The sequence below is a fragment of the Somniosus microcephalus genome, chromosome 10 (assembly GCF_052327205.1).
Source record: "Somniosus microcephalus isolate GS21.2 chromosome 10, FLI_Smic_1.0, whole genome shotgun sequence".
NCBI classification, from domain to species: Eukaryota; Metazoa; Chordata; class Chondrichthyes; order Squaliformes; family Somniosidae; genus Somniosus; species Somniosus microcephalus.
Genome location: NC_140996.1, coordinates 6,316,297 through 6,336,818, shown reverse-complemented (window position 1 = coordinate 6,336,818; position 20,522 = coordinate 6,316,297). Strand labels below are relative to the sequence as shown.

The 20,522-nt window shown below is 44.7% G+C and overlaps 1 protein-coding gene across 2 annotated transcripts in view; it reads left to right on the top strand.

The window, feature by feature from the left end:
• atp6v1ab (ATPase H+ transporting V1 subunit Ab) overlaps positions 1-20,522 on the top strand; it is a 55,221-nt gene that overhangs the window by 5,427 nt on the left and 29,272 nt on the right. For both annotated transcript variants that reach the window (XR_015079679.1, XM_085998373.1), the window contains exons 2-5: positions 12,044-12,135; positions 13,155-13,283; positions 14,151-14,365; positions 18,798-18,935. Coding sequence is in view for 1 of the 2 variants with exons in the window: in XM_085998373.1 (XP_085854499.1) it covers positions 12,054-12,135; positions 13,155-13,283; positions 14,151-14,365; positions 18,798-18,935 (564 nt within the window). In the remaining variant the exon portion in view is untranslated. The remainder of the gene's footprint in view (positions 1-12,043; positions 12,136-13,154; positions 13,284-14,150; positions 14,366-18,797; positions 18,936-20,522) is intronic.

The window sequence follows — 20,522 nt, the reverse complement described above, 5'->3', positions numbered from 1 at the left end:
GCCCATTTTGCCAGGGTCTGTCGCAAACGCCCAAGCATCCTCCCAATCTCATTAGAATATGCCCAAAATCAAAATGGGTGTAAATTGGCATATACCAGCTGAAACAATCGGGGGCCCAAGGAAATGCTGAACCTACACCAGTATGTTTTCTCCTTGAGTCTTGAAATTTCATTTTCAACTCATTCAACCATCATGCATGCACATCAGGCACAACATGTACGAGCCTGCATTCAGGGTAGCTTTTCAGTTTTTAATGTGACTTCTGATTTGCCATAAAAATGCATTAAAAGAAACAGATAATAGAGAGCAGATCTCAGTAAGGATAATTTTTTTTAAAAAGCGGGCAAAGAATTGCAATTAAAGAACCAGAAAAATGACTGTTTCGTGCTGCATCTGAAAATCCCGTCACTGTGTTGGGAGACTGCCGAACAAGCCCAATTGGTGATACTCACATTTGAGAGTCTGGGATGTGCGGCCAGTTTTGTGGGTGGAGATTTGTTTGGACGGAGGGTTTGATGGATGGATGTAAAAGATCAAGGCGACTTGGGCATGTTGTAATTGCGCGCTAGCTCAGTTACGCCCAAAATTCTCCGATCTTTTAAGCCATGTTTATGCCCAGATTGTGTGTGTATCTGGGCATATATGCGGAGGAAACCCCAGGCTATTATCTAGGTCAGTTCAGCTGCAGTAATTGAAAATGCACAGTACCTTAAACATTTGGTACTTCAAAACAAATGTGCTGCAATTTTTGCTTTCCAGTTTGTACAGTGCATATTCTGTATGACGCTTGGTTTCATAAGTGTTGGCAAAGTTTATATTCACATAGGAACAGGCGTAGGCTGTTTGGCCCCTCAAGCCTGTTCCGCCATTCACCCCTCTTTTTCACTTCTAATTTAAATAAGCTAATATCAAATTATTAGTTCTTGCCTTTTAATTGGATTGTCTAGATTTCTCCTCTGCATCTATTAATGCTTTTCATGATTCAAAATAAAATTTAGGCAGATTTAGGTTTCTTCGTTGCACCATTCCAGCATCCGCAGTATTTTGCTATCATTAATTGAAGATCTCAGTTTGAGACTGATGCGTGCTGGGATTGATAGAGCCAGCAGTGTTTAGTTATACAGAGAGCTCTGGCTGGGCAAAGCAGAACTCTTCTCACCTGTGCCCAAATATTGGCTCATTTGCAATGTTGGCGAACTCAGCAAGGCAGTGTGCTCTTTGCTGATGTTACAGTTTTAACGTTTAAAAAGTTTCTAGGCTGTGCACTAGTTGTGGTTAGTGTACAGGTGAGAGAACCTCCTGCAAACAGTCTTGTAGCACTTGCTCGAATTCTATCTTGGTGCTTCACTCCCAAGTTATACTACACACTCGGGCCTAGGCTTTCCATCTGATTCCTTTACTCCTGGTGGAATTTTTTTCTTTCTTTTCCCCCGAAGAGCTGGGGTGCGTGGAGGCAGAAAGTAACATGGAGACGCACTCTGCTGCATCCCCGCCTCGCCACAGTTTTCCGCAGGCAGCTTGTCGGGAGGGGGATGGGGAGATGCTGTGCCTGCCATGTGTGGGTGTCATGGTGAAGAGATGAAAACAAGGGACATGCTGATTCTTGCATTTGCACTCTTGTAACACCGGGCACAGGGCCTGCCTATTCGGTCTCAGTGATAGTGGAGAGGACCGTGGGTTTAAAAACTGCGAATGTGCCTATTGCAGGTACTTTGAGTGTCGCCACCATAGGCCCCATTAATAAAACTGACTGAGTATTGACACCACTGTCAGTCATTGAGTTGGAGGCGAGGGCTGAGATTTACAGCAAAAAGTCGATTTAAACACAGTCTCTACGAACTACATAAGCTGAATTCGTGACCGAAACGACAGCAACTTCTCCCGATTAAAAGTAGGATTATTTCTCCAGCAAAATGCAGTGAGTAGAGGGTAGTTACACAATACAGATTCTGTGTGTAAAATCAATCCGTCAATTATAGCAGTGCGGTCTCAGTGGATGTGGTGTATTTGGACTTTCAGAAGGCTTTCGATAAGGTCCCGCATAAGAGATTAGCTTGTAAAATTAAGGCACATGGGATTGGGGGCAAGGTATTGACTTGGATAGAGAACTGGTTGGCAGATAGAAAGCAAAGAGTTGGAATAAACGGGTCGTTTTCCGAGTGGCAGGCAGTGACTAGTGGGGTACCGCAAGGATCGGTCCTAGGACCCCAGCTGTTCACAATATATATTAATGATCTGGACGAGGGAATTGGATGTAATATCTCCAAATTTGCAGACGACACAAAGCTGGGTGGGAGGGTATGCTGTGAGGCGGATGCAGAGAAACTCCAGTACGATTTGGACAGGTTGGGTGATTGGGCAGAAACATGGCAAATGCACTATAATGTGGATAAATGTGAGGTTATCCACTTTGGTGGCAAAAACAGGAAGACAGATTATTATTTGAATGGCAATAGATTGGGAGAAGGGGAAGTGCAAAGAGACCTGGGTGTTCTTGTGCACCAGTCGCTGAAGGTAAGCATGCAGGTGCAGCAGGCGGTTAAGAAGGCAAATGGTATGTTGGCCTTCGTAGCAAGAGGGTTCGAGTACGGGAACAAGGATGTCTTGCTGCAGTTGTACAGGGCCTTTGGTGAGACCGCACCTTGAGTATTGTGTGCAGTTTTGGTCGCCTTATCTGAGGAGGATGTTCTTGCCATGGAAGGAGTGCAGCGAAAATTCACCAGGCTAATACCTGGGATGGCAGGAATGACGTACGAGGAGAGATTGTGTCGATTGGGCTTATACTCACTGGAGTTTAGAAGATTGAGAGGGGATCTCATCGAAACCTATAAAATTCTGTCAGGCCTGGACAGACTAGATGCAGGATGGATGTTTATGATGGCCGGGGAGTCCAGAACCAGGGGTCATAGTCTAAGGATAAGGGGTAAGCCATTTAGGACTGAAATGAGGAGGAATTTCTTCACCCAGAGAGTGGTGAACCTGTGGAATTCTCTACCACAGAAGGCAGTGGAGGCCAATTCATTAAATATATTCAAGAAGGAGTTAGATATATTTCTTAAGGCTAAAGGGATCAAGGGATATGGGGAGAAGGCAGGGACAGGGTACTGAATTTGGATGATCAGCCATGATCTCATTGAATGGTGGAGCAGGCTTGAGGGGCCGAATGGCCTACTCCTGCTCCTATCTTCTATGTTTCTATGTCTCCAAGTGTGTTTGACTGGGGAATTACCATTACATCACTGTATAAAAGTTAAAATACAACTCCATAATAAAGAATAAAAACAGAAAATGCTGGAGACACTCAGCAGGTCAGGCAGCATCTGTGGAGAGAGAAACAGAGTTAACGTTTCAGGATTTTCAACCTCCCCTTAGTGTTCTTGTCATTTAGAAAAAGCTAGTCTCTTTCTAACATTCCTATTTACAATTCCAATTTTAAACTAACTCTACTTGTAGTTGCTATATTAATATTTTTGATGTATTCACAGTTTGCTTTGGGATTTTTTTTTAAAAAGGTAGAAAATTTTAGGGACAAGAAAAGATGATGCCACCGAAATGTGCTCTGGTCCTAGCCAACAGTATTTTGGGCTTTATAAATAGAGGCGTTAAGAAAAAAGGTAAAGAAGTAATGATGCATTTGTTAGGCCAAAGTTGGGGTACTTTGTGTAGTTTTGGGCACCCCATTATTGAAAGGGCATTAAAGCCATACAGCGCATATAGCTTCGATCCACCAGGGTGATTCTGGGGACGGGAAGCTCTATTTGAGGAGATACACACTAGATACAAGGAGATACATAAACTTAGGCTTGTATTCCCTGGAATATAGAAAGTTAAGGGGTGATTTGATTGAGGTTTTTAGGATTTTGAAAGGAATTGATGGGGTAGATAGAGAGAACCTTTATCCGGTGGTGGGGGAGTCGAGGACAAGGGGGCATAACCTTAAAATCAGAGCCAGGCCATTCAGGAGAGAAGTTAGGAAACCTTTCTGCACGCAAAGGGTGGTAGAAGTGTGGGACTCTCTCCCACATAGAGCAGTAGATGCCAGCTCAGTTAATTTTAAATCTGAGATTGATAGATGTTTGCTGGACAAGGGTGGGTACATGGAGTTAGGTTACAGATCAGCAATGATCTCATTGAATGGCTGAACAGGCTCGAGGGACTGAATGGCCTCGGCCTGTTCCTCTGGTCCTATTAGGACAATTTCTACTGGAGCAGAGAATAGGAGATTTTAAAACTAGGAAAGATTTTGATAGTGAATAGGGAAAGACTATTTTCTCTGGTTGGGAGGTCAGTCACGAGGGCTCATTAATTTAAAATGAGGAGCAAGGTTAGGAGAATCTATTTTTAAATGGAGGGTTGGAGTATGGAATGTTTTTGCCACAAGAACGAGTTGGGGCAGAGATCATTGCATATTTTATGGGAAAATTTGGATAAACATTCGAAGCAGAGGAAGAGATACCGGGTTATGGGGAACAGAACAGGGCAGTGGGATTACTTTAGGCTGCTCGAGCAGAGCCAGCACAGTTGAGCAAATGACCTCTTGTACTGTAACTCTCGATGGTTTTGGTCTGCTCAAAATTCTACATTCAATAAATTATTTATCGAGGGCAAACAAAAAATGGGGGTCAATTTTGCTGTGACTTGTTTATATTGCATGTAGTTTAATCTCCGGCGAAGGACAAGGTAAAGGACCATCTTCGATTAGTTTGACTGAATTTGTGAATCTTGGTAGACATGAGCCACCCACTGTCCTGACGGGAGAAATGCAAAATCTGTACAGGAAACTTTCGATTTACCGGCACCTAAATAACCGGAAATCTTGGTTAACCGGCAAAATTCAGTAGGTTCAGGTAAGTTTTACTTCATATTGTACTTGCCTTCCTCGATCTGTTGCTGTGCAAGGGTGTGGCTGCAGCTGTTGCTAAGCTACAGAGACGCTTGGAACTTGTGGCCATTGTTCTGCACTTGTTGCTAAGCAACAGGGTTTGTTGCTTTATACGGAGCTGTCAGCTCTCCGTATCTTTTACTATAGCTTTCGGTTATCCTGAATTTTTGATGAACCGGCACCCCGTCGGTGCCGGATAAAAAAAAGTTTCCTGTATTAAAATACTGAGGCATAATTGTGATCTAAGCAAAACTCTCCACTTGACAAGCGGATGCCATCATTGAAGCATTCATTTATTAAGATGTTGAGTTTAAAACACCTCCGTTATTTTCATAGATAGTAGAAAGCAGAACCTCCTGGCTAATAGTGGAATCAATTTTAAAGTGTTACCAATTTATCCAGTCTATAAGCAACTGTAATCACCATGAAAAGAATGCTTGCAAATAAGTGGTACTTGAAAGTTTAATGTGCAAATCAGCATATCGACTACAGAGCACTTGCCCTTATTTTCTAACATGTCTGCAGTCTCATCACTACCTGTGCAGCCCTTTCCAGCCATATGTCTAGACTGTGCTGCATGTTTAGAAAGTACCTTCTGTTCCTCAGACCCTGGTTTGCAGCTTATCCCTCACTCTGCCATCTTTCAGGCACTGTCTCCCTACACGCTAGCATTCTGTCCAATGACAAACCTATCACCATGCTATGTCTATTCCTTTCTTAAAACGCATCATATTAAGTGTTCAGCAGTGTGATCAGTTCACTCCCCCTTAATTCTTCTCTATCTGTTTGGTGTCCTGATCTCACTCCCTTGTTAAATCCTTAGCCGTTCTGTGTCAGGGGGGTTGTATAAATGGTTTTTGTTCTTCTATAGTGCTGTTAAATGTCTTGTTCAGTAGAATGAAGGTTCAAAGCTGGCAATTTTTGGTGTTACAAATAAATCTCCTTGAATAAGATTTTTGCTCTGCAGAATGTTGCTAATATTACACAGGCCACAGTGAAAGCATTTCCAATTAACTGCATCAGTGACCTGCGCAAGAGACTTGCCACGGTTCTGTCTGCGAGCATGTAATGGGTCACCTCAAAGTTAAGTACTTTCAAGATTTTTATCAAACTATTAGTCTTCCTCTTATGCTGGCTTATTTCCAAAAACCAACATACTTGAAATTGTCTGCATTTAATTAATTAATGTACCTGTAAAAGTATTATAAGCCCTCTAATGTTCAAACAAATCTTGGATTTTCAGTAAACGTCAGTGTATTTTGCAATTAAATGGGCATGCTGAAAACCTTAGTGTGTTTGATGCTTTTATAAAATATTCAGCACCAAGATCCTAACCAACATTGTTACTAAGTAACTCGGCCAACTTGGGAACGGCCTTTCTATCGGACTCGGTTTTTATATTGGGCACGTTAATACTGTTCTTAAATGTTGCATGGATTTGTGACCAGGATTAATATTTCACTACTTTAACTAAATTTAGAAAATTTCCACTCACCAGACAAGTAGTTTGCTAACAATGTGGACGGTAGATTTTACAAAATGTCTGTGCTTTTTGATATAAAGCTCCTTTGATGTAAAGTCTGTGTGATCCGCAGCCATGGTGTAGATTGGTGGGTCTGTGCGTGGGGTGGTTGCTGTCTGGTCTGTGTGATCCGCAGCCATGGTGTAGATTGGTGGGTCTGTGCGTGGGGTGGTTGCTGTCTGGTCTGTGTGATCCGCAGCCATGGTGTAGATTGGTGGCTCTGTGCGTGGGGTGGTTGCTGTAAAGTCTGTGTGATCCGCAGCCATGGTGTAGATTGGTGGATCTGTGCGTGGGGTGGTTGCTGTCTGGTCTGTGTGATCCGCAGCCATGGTGTAGATTGGTGGCTCTGTGCGTGGGGTGGTTGCTGTAAAGTCTGTGTGATCCGCAGCCATGGTGTAGATTGGTGGATCTGTGCGTGGGGTGGTTGCTGTCTGGTCTGTGTGATCCGCAGCCATGGTGTAGATTGGTGGATCTGTGCGTGGGGTGGTTGTTGTCTGGTCTGTGTGATCCGCAGCCATGGTGTAGATTGGTGGGTCTGTGCGTGGGGTGTGATATAGAATTAATTGGTGCCTGAGCGGACTAAGTGATCTACAAAGTCGACGCGTACCCAACTTAACTCTCTGCTTTAAATAAACCGGACATGGACACCAATCAAAGGAGAACAGTATTTATTATACTACAGAGCTCTGGGAGAAGCGCTAACACCTTATGGATGTGATCGCCAAACTTCTCTATTTTGCAATAGCAGCCGTGCTCCTTTTATACCATTTAAAATCAGGAAAGATACCATATTACATTTGACCAATCGGGCACTTTAGCATTCTTTAACTTTGGCCTATCCGCTAGCTTAGCAACCCTTAATCGCATTCTATCAAAAACAAGTTGATCATATTATTATACCGTTAGCAAACAACTTAATTATATTACTGTTCTGTGCAAGTGACATCACACGTTTGGTGTAAGCAGATCAAGTCAGCTGCCTGTTGTGCCAGTGTCTGCAAAATGTTAATGAATGTCCAGAATTCCAGCAGGCACTACGGTGCCATTTTAAAATTTCCTCCAACAGGTGGTTGTTGTAAAGTCTGTGCGATCCGCAGCCATGGTGTAGATTGGTGGGTCTGTGTGTGGGGTGGTTGCTGTCTGGTCGTACAGATTTTGTGGTACTGATGCAAATGCATCATTTAAATGTTGCGTTCTGGGATTACTTAGAAGTACATTACAGTCATACATAAAACTCATGCTATATGGAATATTTCACTCATTGTTGGGTTAGTAATATCCTGGACAAGTGGGGGGAGCGGCTGGGGGAGGGGTCACTGAGATTTGCTGTGTCCAAGAGTGTTAACCTATTAATCATTGAAAAGTAAGCACAGCAGGAGGCCACTGTGACTATGCCACACTTGGCTTCACACTGGAGCTATCTACTGTACAGTCACGTTGGCTTCACACTGGAGCTATCTACTGTACAGTCACGTTGGCTTCACACTGGAGCTATCTACTGTACAGTCACGTTGGCTTCACACTGGAGCTATCTACTGTACAGTCACGTTGGCTTCACACTGGAGCTATCTACTGTACAGTCACGTTGGCTTCACACTGGAGCTATCTACTGTACAGTCACGTTGGCCTCACACTGGAGCTATCTACTGTACAGTCACGTTGGCTTCACACTGGAGCTATCTACTGTACAGTCACGTTGGCTTCACACTGGAGCTATCTACTGTACAGTCACGTTGGCCTCACTGGAGCTATCTACTGTACAGTCACGTTGGCCTCACACTGGAGCTATCTACTGTAGTCACGGCCTCACACTGGAGCTATCTACTGTACAGTCACGGCCTCACACTGGAGCTATCTACTGTACAGTCACGTTGGCTTCACACTGGAGCTATCTACTGTACAGTCACGTTGGCCTCACACTGGAGCTATCTACTGTACAGTCACGTTGGCCTCACACTGGAGCTATCTACTGTACAGTCACGTTGGCCTCACACTGGAGCTATCTACTGTACAGTCACGTTGGCCTCACACTGGAGCTATCTACTGTACAGTCACGTTGGCCTCACACTGGAGCTATCTACTGTACAGTCACGTTGGCCTCACACTGGAGCTATCTACTGTACAGTCACGTTGGCCTCACACTGGAGCTATCTACTGTACAATCACGTTGGCCTCACGCTGGAGCTATCTACTGTCACGTTGGCTTGTTCTTCTCCACTCTCTCATACTCTTCGTGTTTAACTCCCTCTTAAACATTGCGATTGAATTGGCCACTTGTAGTAATGTATTCCATATTCTAATAACCCTTTGCAGGAAAAAAAACTTCAGTTCGCTTGGATTTTGGTTAACACTGGGGTGTTCCTGATTCAGTGTATTTTTTGCCTTTTTAATTTTTAGCGCAATGGAGGAAATATCAGAATCTAACCAGAGTGAACACACACTGTCTTTCGTTTAAACCAATAAATTTGGCATGTCAACAAAATTGGTGTGCGAGGTGAAAGGGGATTGTATTTTGTTTTTCATTTCTCCAGAAAATATTAGGATAGTCACAGGGTCCCGTCCTTTGAGTCTCAAGTAAACGCTCATGGGATAAAGGAGGATGTTGTAAACTTAACAATGAATTGGCTGGCTAATGGGAAACTGAGGTAGTTAAAATTGATGACATTTATAATTTGGAAACTGAAACGATCAGAATTCCCAAGAGATGGAGTCTCTGCTGTTCGAAACCTTAATGGAGGTGTTGGACAGTAGAGCATTCTACACTTGCAGCTGATCCGCCGCTCTGTGTGAAAGCTGGCGTTCTCTGTTATAGTTCGGTCTTGCAGAAACTTAACAACTGTCTTAATTTTGTATTGGTGAAATCGTAAGTATTATCTACCCTGTGAAAATGGGCTGGAGCTCCTATTGGCCCATCGAGGCTAAATTTCTGTGCATCAGTAAGCTGTACATGCTGGAGCTGGGTTCCTGTCTACCTGCAATCGTATCCTGTTTTCTCAGTGTTTTGTACAAATCGGTTCATTGTAGCTGGCCAAAGAACTAAATGTAGTAAGGAATCAATTCCCTTTAAGTTTGATTTTCCGAGCTGCAGTGATGGCCTAGCTGATGAAGGTTGTGAGTAGCTGATCTGACCCCTGCAGATCAGAGAGGTCCCAGGTTCAATTCCTGAGCTCTGTGTTGAGTTGGCTGTGTTGAGTTGGCTGATCTTATCGTGGACAGTTGTCGGACTGCTTTAATTGGTGTCAGCACCATTGGCTAGGGAGGGTGGAATTGGCCAGGATTCCTGGTCCTGATCACTGTGTAGGAAGTGTGCACGTGTACACATTGGACCAGGACAGCATTGGGTTCACCAAGATGTTCCCCACTGTTGACTTGCAGCTGTCAATCTTGCACTTGAATGTTGGCCCGACTGGAGGACAGCCAGCAGCTGTGGGAGATATTCCAGCAAGGACTTCAGGCGTAGTGGGCGAGGGGGATAATTGGATGTTTGAAACATAAAGTGGGCCTGAAATTCCTAGCCTGGTGGAAGTGGGGCCCACAGCCTGGTGGAAGTGGGGCCCACAGCCGGTTTCTCCAGTCCAAATGCGATCGATTTGCCATTGGGGAAAGTGGCAGCTTTAAAGTTTTAAAATTGAGAAGTTTCTGGCCGTCTGAAGCTGACCAGGCTGACCCTGCAAGATGCTGCAGTGAAATTCCTGTCACCCTCCCCAGGTCTGAGACCGCAGCCCCAGTAACACTATAAATGACATGGCACCCCCTCTCCCAAGCCATATGAAAATGACTTTCATCCTTGGATTCGGGATGGGGCCAGGGACACATCTGGAAATCTTGCCCCACTGTCCAGGAATTTCAGGGCCAGTATCTTCATGGGATTGCTACATTTACAAGAGCCTCTGTTGGTGCAGACAGGGGTACATGAACATACCTGGTGCTAACTATACCAACAAGATGGATCAGGAAGAACTTGGAGGTGATGATTTACAAACTGGCAGCAGCGTTGCGTTCTGTGGTGGTAAATTGTTAATCCAGATAGAATGTTGTTGGGATGTGTAAAGTCCGAGGAGGTAATCCTGAAGTTTTCATGAGATTATGGAGATTATGTAGAAATTGTATTCTGCTTTCTCTCTAGTGCTGTCGAGTTTTATATCTAATACTGTAGTAATTATAAAATTTCTGTTTCATTACAATGTGTTTTATTTTAGGGTGCTGTGTAATCTTTTCCTTAGGTTTCCTCCTCAGTATTTTGCAGATGGTGAAAGTTTAGCTTTCCTGTTTTTTTCAAAGCGTCTCTGGAGTACTAGCCCCTCCAGTGAGTGCTCTTGGAAAAATAGCCGTCATGCATGAACTTAGTTCCAATCAAGGTGACATCAGTGCCAGCAAATGGACCATTACTCACCTTGTGGAAGTCAAGACATTCCCAAGATCGGGCCACTTGAACGGGACATAGAAACATCGGACCAGGAGTAAGCCATTCGGCCCTTCGAGCCTGCTCCGCCATTCAGTATAATCATGGCTGATCTTCTATCTCAATACCATATTCCTGCTCTCTCCCCATACCCCTTGATGCCTTTTGTGTCTAGAAATCTATCTATCTCCTTAAGTGACTTGGCCTCCACAGCCTTTTGTGGTAGAGAATTCCACAGGTTCACCACCCTCTGAGTGAAGAAATTTCTCCTCATCTCAGTCCTAAATGTCCTACCCCGTACCCTGAGACTGTGACCCCTCGTTCTCGACCCCCCAGCCAGGGGAAACATCCTCCCTGCATCCAGTCTGTCTAGCCCTGTCAGAATTTTATACGTTTCCATGAGATCCCCTCTCATTCTTCTAAACTCTAGTGAATACAGGCTTCTTTTGGCATTGTCAGTTTAGTGTCGCTTTGGATTGGGGAGTAAGTATTTCACTCCTACTGGGAATTAAACCAAGATTGCCCAAACAACCGAGAAACCAGTTAACCCCGTTAGCCTGTGTGAATTGAGGCTTGGCTTGAAGAAGTGAAAGAACTATGTTGTAACCAACTAGAAGCTATCTATAAACTTTGATTTAAAAGCTGTCAGCATTGTTGGATACATAATGTTGGAGTTCGATTTATGACCTGGTGACCTGAGGTAATCCCAGAATCTTGTGCAATAAAAGCAGGATTTTCGTCACTTTGGCTGTGCAAATGAGGATGCTTCTGAACCTGCAGAAGAGGAGCTGTACACTAGAGGGCATTGTAGGTGACGCTGGAATTTTATTTATGAATAAACGTAGTTTGTTGAGAAAGTCCACATCACTTCAATCAATTGTGATCTGATCCATTTGTACAGCAGTAAGCCCAGTGAAAAGTGCGCTCAACTGTCCAGTGTGTAAGCCAAGTGTGCGGTGACTGCAAAATTAACTCTTGTTTTGTAACTTTGATTATATCCTGAGATTTCATTATTTTTGTTTAGTGATTACATGATCCAGCCGCCCTACACTGGACCAGCACAACCAGCATTACTTGTAACCGTGTATCAGTACGCAATACATATTTTAAAGCTAACTAGTTTGAAAAGAAAAGTACCGATTTATTTTTTTCTTAGTTTTGAGCCTGAAATTTACAAGGCTTTCAGTTATCACCAGTTTATTTACTTAATATACTGTCTACTATGAAACCGTTTCAGATTGATCAAGATGGATTTCAGCAAACTTCCCAAGATACAGGATGAGGACCGCGAGACTATGGTTGGATATGTTCATGGTGTCTCTGGCCCCGGTGAGCAATTCATTCATTCGCGGCTTGCTAAACAGCCACGTTGATGTCCGGGAATGTGTTGCTGTGTAAAGTACACTCTCCTTTGCGTCTGCTAAAGGTCTTTAGTTGTCCTGGTGAATTCCATTGCTGCCTGGAAAAATACCATTTTTTTTGGGGTGGCGGGGGGAAGACTTGTATTCACTGAGCCACAGCTGACACTGTGGCTCAGTGAATACAAGTCTTCACCCCCCCCCCCCCGCCCAATAAAAGTGGGTAGCACTCTCGCCTCTGAGTCAGAAGGTTGTGGGTTCAAGTCCTACTCGAGGGACTTGAGCACAAAAATCTAGGCTGACACTCCAGTGCAGTGCTGAGGGAGTGCTGCACTGTCGGAGGTGCCATCTTTTGGATAAGACGTTAAACCGAGGCCCCATCTGCCCCCTCAGGTGGATGTAAAAGATCCCATGGCACTATTTTGAAGAGGAGCAGGGGGGTTATCCCCAGTGTCCTGGCCAATATTTATCCCTCAACCAACATCACTAAAACAGATGATCTGGTCATTATCATTGCTGTTTGTGGGAGCTTGCTGTGCGCAAAGTGGCTGCCGCGTTTCCTACATTACAACAGTGGCTCCACTTCAAAAGTACTTAATTTGCTGTAAATTGCTTTAAGACGTCTGGTGGTCGTGAAAGGCACTATAGAAATGCAAGTCTTTTTAACATACAGGGTTTGACCAGGAAGTATTGTGCTACAATGCCTCTACATTCATCAGATTCCTCACCTCCCTCTTATTTCAAGGGCGAGGGTCTGCTCCTGGTTTTTTTTTTAATCCATTTCCATTTCTTGGGAGAATAAAAGTGTTTCTTTTAAAATTTTGCAAATCAGTTGTAAATATGACTAAATGATTCTGTTCCCTATCTGCAGTGAACTGCCATCTAGAAACCTTGACTATTTAGATTTAAATGGAAAGTTCTGTTAAAATTCCCGTGCTTCTGACGATGCATTTACTCGTTTGTTGTTTCTCTGTTCCGTGTGCTTTCCAGTTGTCACCGCCTCTAATATGGCTGGAGCAGCAATGTACGAGCTGGTTCGTGTCGGTCACTCTGAGCTGGTTGGTGAGATTATCCGCTTGGAGGGAGATATGGCTACAATCCAAGTCTATGAAGAAACCTGTATCCTTTCCTTATTGTTAGCCATATAAACCTGCGCGAGATGCCGGTAGAACTATATTTTTGGGATGGGGGCGACGTTGGCAAAAGCTGCATTATTGCCCATTCCCAGTGGCCCTTGGAAGGTGGCTGACTGGAGAAAATGTACCTTGCAGCAAATGATGTGATTGGAGGAGAGGATGGTCCAGCGATAAGCAGATAAACAAGCGTGTGATGAGAAAAGGCCAAATGGGGGGGTTCAAGCCTGTTCCTCCACAGACTACGTACTTCATCGCAAACGCAACCCGTCTAATTGCCTGAGGAAAGGATCTGCATGTTTTTCCTGTAACTCCAGAATACTGTAATGTCATACACCATTAAGAATCACATTTGCCTTGGGCAAGGAATAGTTTATTTTTAGAAGCATTTAAATGCATTTTTTTGGTCTCTTTATCCCCCCCTTCCCTCCCTGTCCTTCTGAACATATGAAACTGACTGGCAGGAAAAGACCAGCTGGTCCATCAAGCCTGCCCCACACTCATGGCTGCAGCATCATGACCGGACACTTCCTCCCTCTCTCACACCACCCCCTCCCCCTCCAACAGCCATTTCATCTCCTGGGAGAGGCAGAAAAATAGAGAAAAACCAGGTGACAATAAGGGGGAAAGAAGTACCCTGTGACCGAAGGCAGCCACCCATTCTGTGAAATGATTCCATGGGCAATAGTTGCCCTTCAGTATCTTTTTCAAGTTGTTTCTTTTTTGTGCGTGAGCTTAAACAATGAGCGAGGGTGGGCTGCAGGCACACAGTGCCGTTCCTGGAACTTGATTACGCTTAATCTTTTTATCAGGAATATTTGAAGCAGTATTTTCCTGAGCTCCCACCCAATAGCTGGTGTATCTGTTGGAGATCCTGTGCTTCGTACAGGGAAACCCCTTTCTGTGGAGTTGGGGCCCGGCATCATGGGAGCCATCTTTGACGGGATCCAGCGACCTCTAAAGGACATCAATGACCTGACGCAGAGTATTTACATCCCCCGTGGTGTCAACGTGCATGCTCTGAGCAGAAACTTGAAGTGGGAATTTACTCCTTCCAAGAATATGCGGGTAAGAGCTTTCAGCAAGTAAGATTTAACTCAATCAATTCTTTCAGACAGGCCGCCTCTTATTAAACATCCATTTTAATTGTTACATGGATTGTGATACAGTAACAGAATTCTAATCCATGCATTATTCTGCTGCAATGTTAGGATTTAATATCTTCCTCAGTAGCTAAGAAAGAAATAACTTGCATTTATCGCGTGCCTCTAGATATTCCAAAGTGTGTTGCAGCCAGTGGATTACTTTTTTGACGTGAAATACATGGAGGTTACAAGACAGAAACAGGCCACTTGGCCCAACCAGTCCGTGTCGGCATTTACTCTCCGCTCAAGCAGATCGTCCTAATCACATTTACCCACCATGTTCCATATCCCTTCGTCCCCTGTTCCTTCATCCACCAGTCACTGTTGAGGGAGCCAATTGAACTCTGCCAGGTCGCAGCATAGAAACATAGAAGATAGGAGCAGGAGTAGGCCATTCGGCCCCTCGAGCCTGCTCCGCCATTCAATGCGATCATGGCTGATCATCCAAATTCAGTACCCTGTCCCTGCTTTCTCCCCATATCCCTTGATCCCTTTAGCCTTAAGAAATATATCTAACTCCTTCTTGAATATATTTAATGAATTGGCCTCAACTGTCTTCTGTGGTAGAGAATTCCACAGGTTCACCACTCTCTGGGTGAAGAAATTCCTCCTCATCTCTGTCCTAAATGGCTTACCCCTTATCCTGTGATTAGACTGTGACCCCTGATTCTGGACTCCCCCACCATCGGGAACAGCCTTCCTGCATCTAGTCTGTCTAGTCCTGTTAGAATTTTATAAGTTTCAATGAGATCCCCTCTCATTCTTCTAAACTCTCTCTAGCGAATATAAGCCCAATTGACCCAATCCCTCTTCATGTGTCATTTCTGCCATCCCAGGTATCAGTCTGGTGAATCTTCGCTGCACTTCCCCCCCCCCCCCCCCCCCCCAAAACATGGCAAGAACATCCTTCCTCAGATAAGGCGACCAAAACTGCACACAATACTCAAGGTGTGGTATTTATCCACATTATACTGCATCTGCCCAATTGCCCAACCTGTCCAAATCGTACTGGAGTTTCTCTGCATCCTCCTCACAGCACACACGCCCACCCAGCTTTGTGTCGTCTGCAAACTTGGAGATATTGCATCTACAGGAAACTTGTGCTATCCGGCACCGACGGGACCGAGCTGTTGCTGTCCCATCAAAACTGCCGGACAAACCAGCGCTAATGTTGAAACATACGGAGATTTTGAGCTCCATATCTGGCAACAAACCCTGTACAGCTTCTAAACAGTCGGCCGTACCTTGCAAGCATCTCTGTAGCTTAGCAACAGCTTCAGTGAGACCTTGCAGAGCCTGACTGGTGGAAAAAAAAGCAACGAAAAGAAAAAAAACCTAACGAAACGGTTCCTGATTTTTGCCGGTGGCTCGAGCATTCTGGACAGTTAACCTCCGGATAAACCAAAGTTTCCTGTAGTTCCCTCGTCTAGATCATTAATATATATTGTGAATAACTGGGGTCCTAGCACCGATCCCTGTGGTACCCCACTAGTCACTGCCTTCCACTCGGAAAAAGACCCGTTTATTCCAACTCTTTGCTTCCTGTCTGCCAACCAGTTTTCTATCCAAGTCAGTACCTTACCCCCAATCCCATGTGCTTTAACTTTGCACACTAGTCTCTTATGCAAGACCTTATCAAAAGCCTTCTGAAAGTCCAAATACACCACATCCACTGGTTCTCCCTTATCTATTTTACCAGTTACATCCTCAAAAAATTCCAGTAGATCAGTCAAGCATGATTTACCTTTTGTAAATCCATGTTGACTTTATCCAGTTGTTTTCCAAGTGCTCTGCTATTACATCTTTTATAATGGACTCTAGCATTTTCCCCACTACCGATGTCAGGCTTACATGTCTATAATTCCCCGTTTTCTTTCTACCACCTTTTTTAAATAGTGGGGTTACATTAGCTACCCTCCAATCCATGGGAACTGTTCCAGAGTCTCTAGAATTTTGGAAGATGACCAGCAATGCATCTACTATTTCTAGGGCCACTTCCTTAAGTACCCTAGGATGTAGATTATCAGGCCCTGGGGATTTATCAGCCTTCAATCCCGTCAATTTCCCTAACACAATTTCCCTACAAATACTGATTTCATTCAGTTCCTCCCTCTCATTAGACCCTACGTTCCCCGACATCTCTGGGAGGTTATTTGTGTCCTCCTTTGTGAAGACAGAACCAAAGTATGTATTTAATTGGTCTGCCATGTCTTTGTTCCCCATTATAAATTCCCCTGATTCTGACTGCAAGGGACCTACGCTTGACTTCACCAATCTTTTTCTCTTCACATATCTAGGAGCAATTCATCTGTTTTTGGTGGTGGTGATTGAGGGAGGTATTTTTAGCCAGGATACCAGGAGAACTCCCTGCTCTTCTTTCAGTAGCGCCATGGAATCGTTTACTCCCACCTGAGCAGGCAGACAGGGCATCGATTTAACGTCTTGTATGAAATAAGTTGTATTTGACTGCAGCGCTTCCTCAGTACTGCACTGAAGTGTCAGCCTAGATTATGTTCTCAAATCCTGGAGTGGTTCTTGAACCTGCCTGCTTCTAATTCAGTGGAGAGTGCCCCCTACTGCCAAGCTGACACACTGAGCCAAGCAAACTCAATATTGTAATACAAGACAATGTTGAATAATCTCTCCAGTGATTTGTCTTGTTCAACTTTTTTCCTCCTTTAAGGCAGTGATTGATTTTGAGGCAAGTTTCACAGGGACTGGCAATCTCCAGTGCTTCACAATAACATGATTACATTCATCAGCTGCTTTGTGTCTTGTTATACCTCGGTTTTGTGTAAAGGTCTCCGCCTGTCCCCGAAACCTGGGCTTGGATATGATTTTTCTTTTGCCCAGATCAGTGACTGTCAGCTGAAGGCAGTTCCCGCAGTCTGAGCATGTGCTGTGTATACAATTTCCCCACATAACTCGGTAGCATTTAAGATAGCCAAACGATAAACTGTTTCACTCTGTCTCTAACAAAACCTATTTGTTTGAAGAAAAGCTAGAGGAAGAATTTTAGAAGTTGTTTTCAGGTAAAATTTAAACTGTTTTCAAAGCAAGTAGCCACTAGTTAACACTGGTATTCTGTTGATGGTTAGAAAATGTAATTCTAATTACTTTCAGACATACCGAGACAGACACTGAGCCAGGAACCAGAGCCACACGTCCAGGAACCAATATCAAAACTGCAAATTTAATGTCTGCAGCGGGTTACCGGGAGGTGCAGGCCAGTGCTGCTGGGAGGCGAGGCGAGGCAGAACAGGGAGCCGGGGCGGAGTGGGGAGGCGAGGCAGAACAGGGAGCCGGGGAGGTGCTGCCAGGGAGCCAGGGCGGAGTGGGGAGCTGCGGTGGCGAGGCAGAGCAGGGAGCCGGGGAGGTGCTGCCAGGGAGCCGGGGCGGAGTGCGGAGGCGAGGCAGAGCAGGGAGCTGGGGAGGTGCTGCCAGGGAGCCGGGGCGGAGTGGGGAGCCGCGGAGGCGAGGCGTTGCTTAACCGGGAGCCAATGTAGGTCAGCAAGCACAGGAGTGATGGGTGAACAAGACTTGGTGCGAGTTAGGACATGGGCAGCCGATGACCTCACGTTTTGGATGACCTCAAGTTTACGTAGGGTGGAATGTGGGAGGCCAGCCAGGAGTGCGTTGGAATAGTCAAGTCTAGAGGTAACAAAGGCATGGATGAGGGTTTCAGCAGCGGATGAGCTGATGCAGGGGCGGAGATGGGCGATGTTACGGAGGTGGAAATAGGCGGTCTTTGTTATAGCAGGGATATGTGGTCGGAAGCTCATTTCAGGGTCAAATATGACACCAAGGTTGTGAACAGTGTGGTTCAGCCACAGACAGATGTTAGGGAGAAGGATGGAGTCGGTGGCTCGGGAACGGAGTTTGTGGCGGAGACTGAAGACAATGGCTTCGGTCTTCCCAATATTTAGTTGGAGGAAATTTCTGCTCGTCTAGTGCTGGATGTCGGACAAGCAGTCTGACAATTGAGACAGTGGAAGGGTGCAAGAGAGGTGGTGGTGGGTGTTGTCCTTGTACATGTGGAAACCGACGCTGTGTTTTCAGATGATGTTTCCAATGGGCAGCACATAGATGAGAAATAGAAGGGGCCAAGGATAGCTGATTAGAGGACACCAGAGGTAATGATGTGGAGCTATTGCAGGTGATTCTCTGGCTATGATTAGATAGGTAAGAATGGAACCAGCGAGTGCAGTCCCACCCAGCTGGATGATTACAAGAAATTGCATTTGTGACATTTAGTGAACGTCTTAAGTAATGGAGACTGGGATTTATAGGTTGAAGAGTTTCAAAAATAGTTTTTGGTTATGCTTTGAGTTGTAACTTGTGTTTTTTATTTTCAGGTTGGTAGTCACATCACTGGTGGAGATATTTACGGCTCCGTGTTTGAGAATTCTCTTATTAAGCACAAGATCATGCTTCCTCCAAAAAACAGAGGAACTGTCACGTATGTCGCCCCACCAGGGCACTATGATATCTCTGTAAGTATTTGAAGATTCCATTTATTCCATAAATCTGAATCAAATGTGTTCTGGATTTATAGTTCTAATTAATATGTTTCACAAAACTGGATGATGTATACATCTCACTTGTACTTTGGTACAACAACTACTTGTATTTATCATAGAAAAAAAATCTATGATCTATCAAATAGCCCAACTCTCCGTCCGCGGATGCTCTTTTCACTGGGATGTATTGGATCGCGAAAACCCGGAACATGCGCGGCCCTTACGGGTGCGTACGCACCTTCTAAGTGCCCGTTGGGGCCGCAAATTGCAGGCCAATGAGAATAATAAATTTGGTGCTGGGGATCACGGTGATGGAAGGCAAAAGGCTGGGCTGTTGGGAGTTGGATAATGCAGTTCTAAATTACTTGGGTGAGTTTTTCGCAAGGATAGATGCAGAAGGAAGCGGGGGATGTGGGTGATGATACAAGGAAGTGGTTGGAGAAGGCCTTGTCGGTGGTTAAGACCATGGGAGTAGAGAGGCTTGGTGAGGAGGCAAGGTCGAGGGGCTTGCCGTGGATATGGGCTGCGACGTTTATATGGAGGGATTGGTTTAGGGTGGAAAGGACAGCAGTGCATTCAGAGGAGAGCGCGCAAGGGCAGCTGAGATGGTGTTTGAAATCACGAGGATGAGGAGTCGCTCAGTACGGAGGATGAGGAGTCACTCAGTACAGAGGCTGAGGGGGTGAGAAACTTGGGGCTTAAATGCTTTGGATGCATTAACCAAAAGCATTGAATAGCTCATTGGGAGATGCTCCTGTTGATTTTGTGGGGGGTGGGGTTCATGTACCTTGATTTCACTGGGAGTAACGGGTCCTTGTAAGCTGTCTCTCTGACCAAATTGCCAAGGGAAGAATGAGTGAGGAGACAACACATTGCACTATAATGCAAAATGAGCTGTATTTATTTTTACTAAATCGATAGCAGTAATCTTTTCAGCTTCAGAAATCTAGTTGAAGTAGATCAAAGTTCATTGTGGTCTGCAGCAGTTTGGACTCATTTAATAACAATTCCAAAGTCTCACTATAGCAATGCTCAGTGTTATTCCATCTTTGAGGAGTTGGTATTTCAGCTTAAAATTTTCATGGGTACCTGTGGTTGTGAAACATTTGCTCCTCCACTTTCTAAAGCAAGATTTTAATGTTAATTTAGGACTTAAATTTGTGCATTAGTGTTAAAATGTATAACCAGGAAATGGTAGTGTTGTTGGGTGGTGGGTATAGTTAAGGAATGAGTGTCTGGTACACACAGGCCAGTGAACTTTGTACTGTAGTGGTGGGGCAGGTGTGCTGTAGTGGTGGGGCAGGTGTGCTGTAGTGGTGGGGCAGGTGTGCTGTAGTGGTGGGGCAGGTGTGCTGTAGTGGTGGGGCAGGTGTGCTGCTGGTTCAAGAGTTCTTCTGGTAAATTTAATTGAAAGTCAGACTTTTTTTACAATTCAAATGTGCAATCTTGGAGCAGAGTACTGTGTAGTGATCAGAGTGGAGAATGAAATAGTTTGTTTGTGGATTCCCCTGCTCTCTAATATTGGGGTTTTAATAGCATTGAGCCCAGCCATGTCCCAAA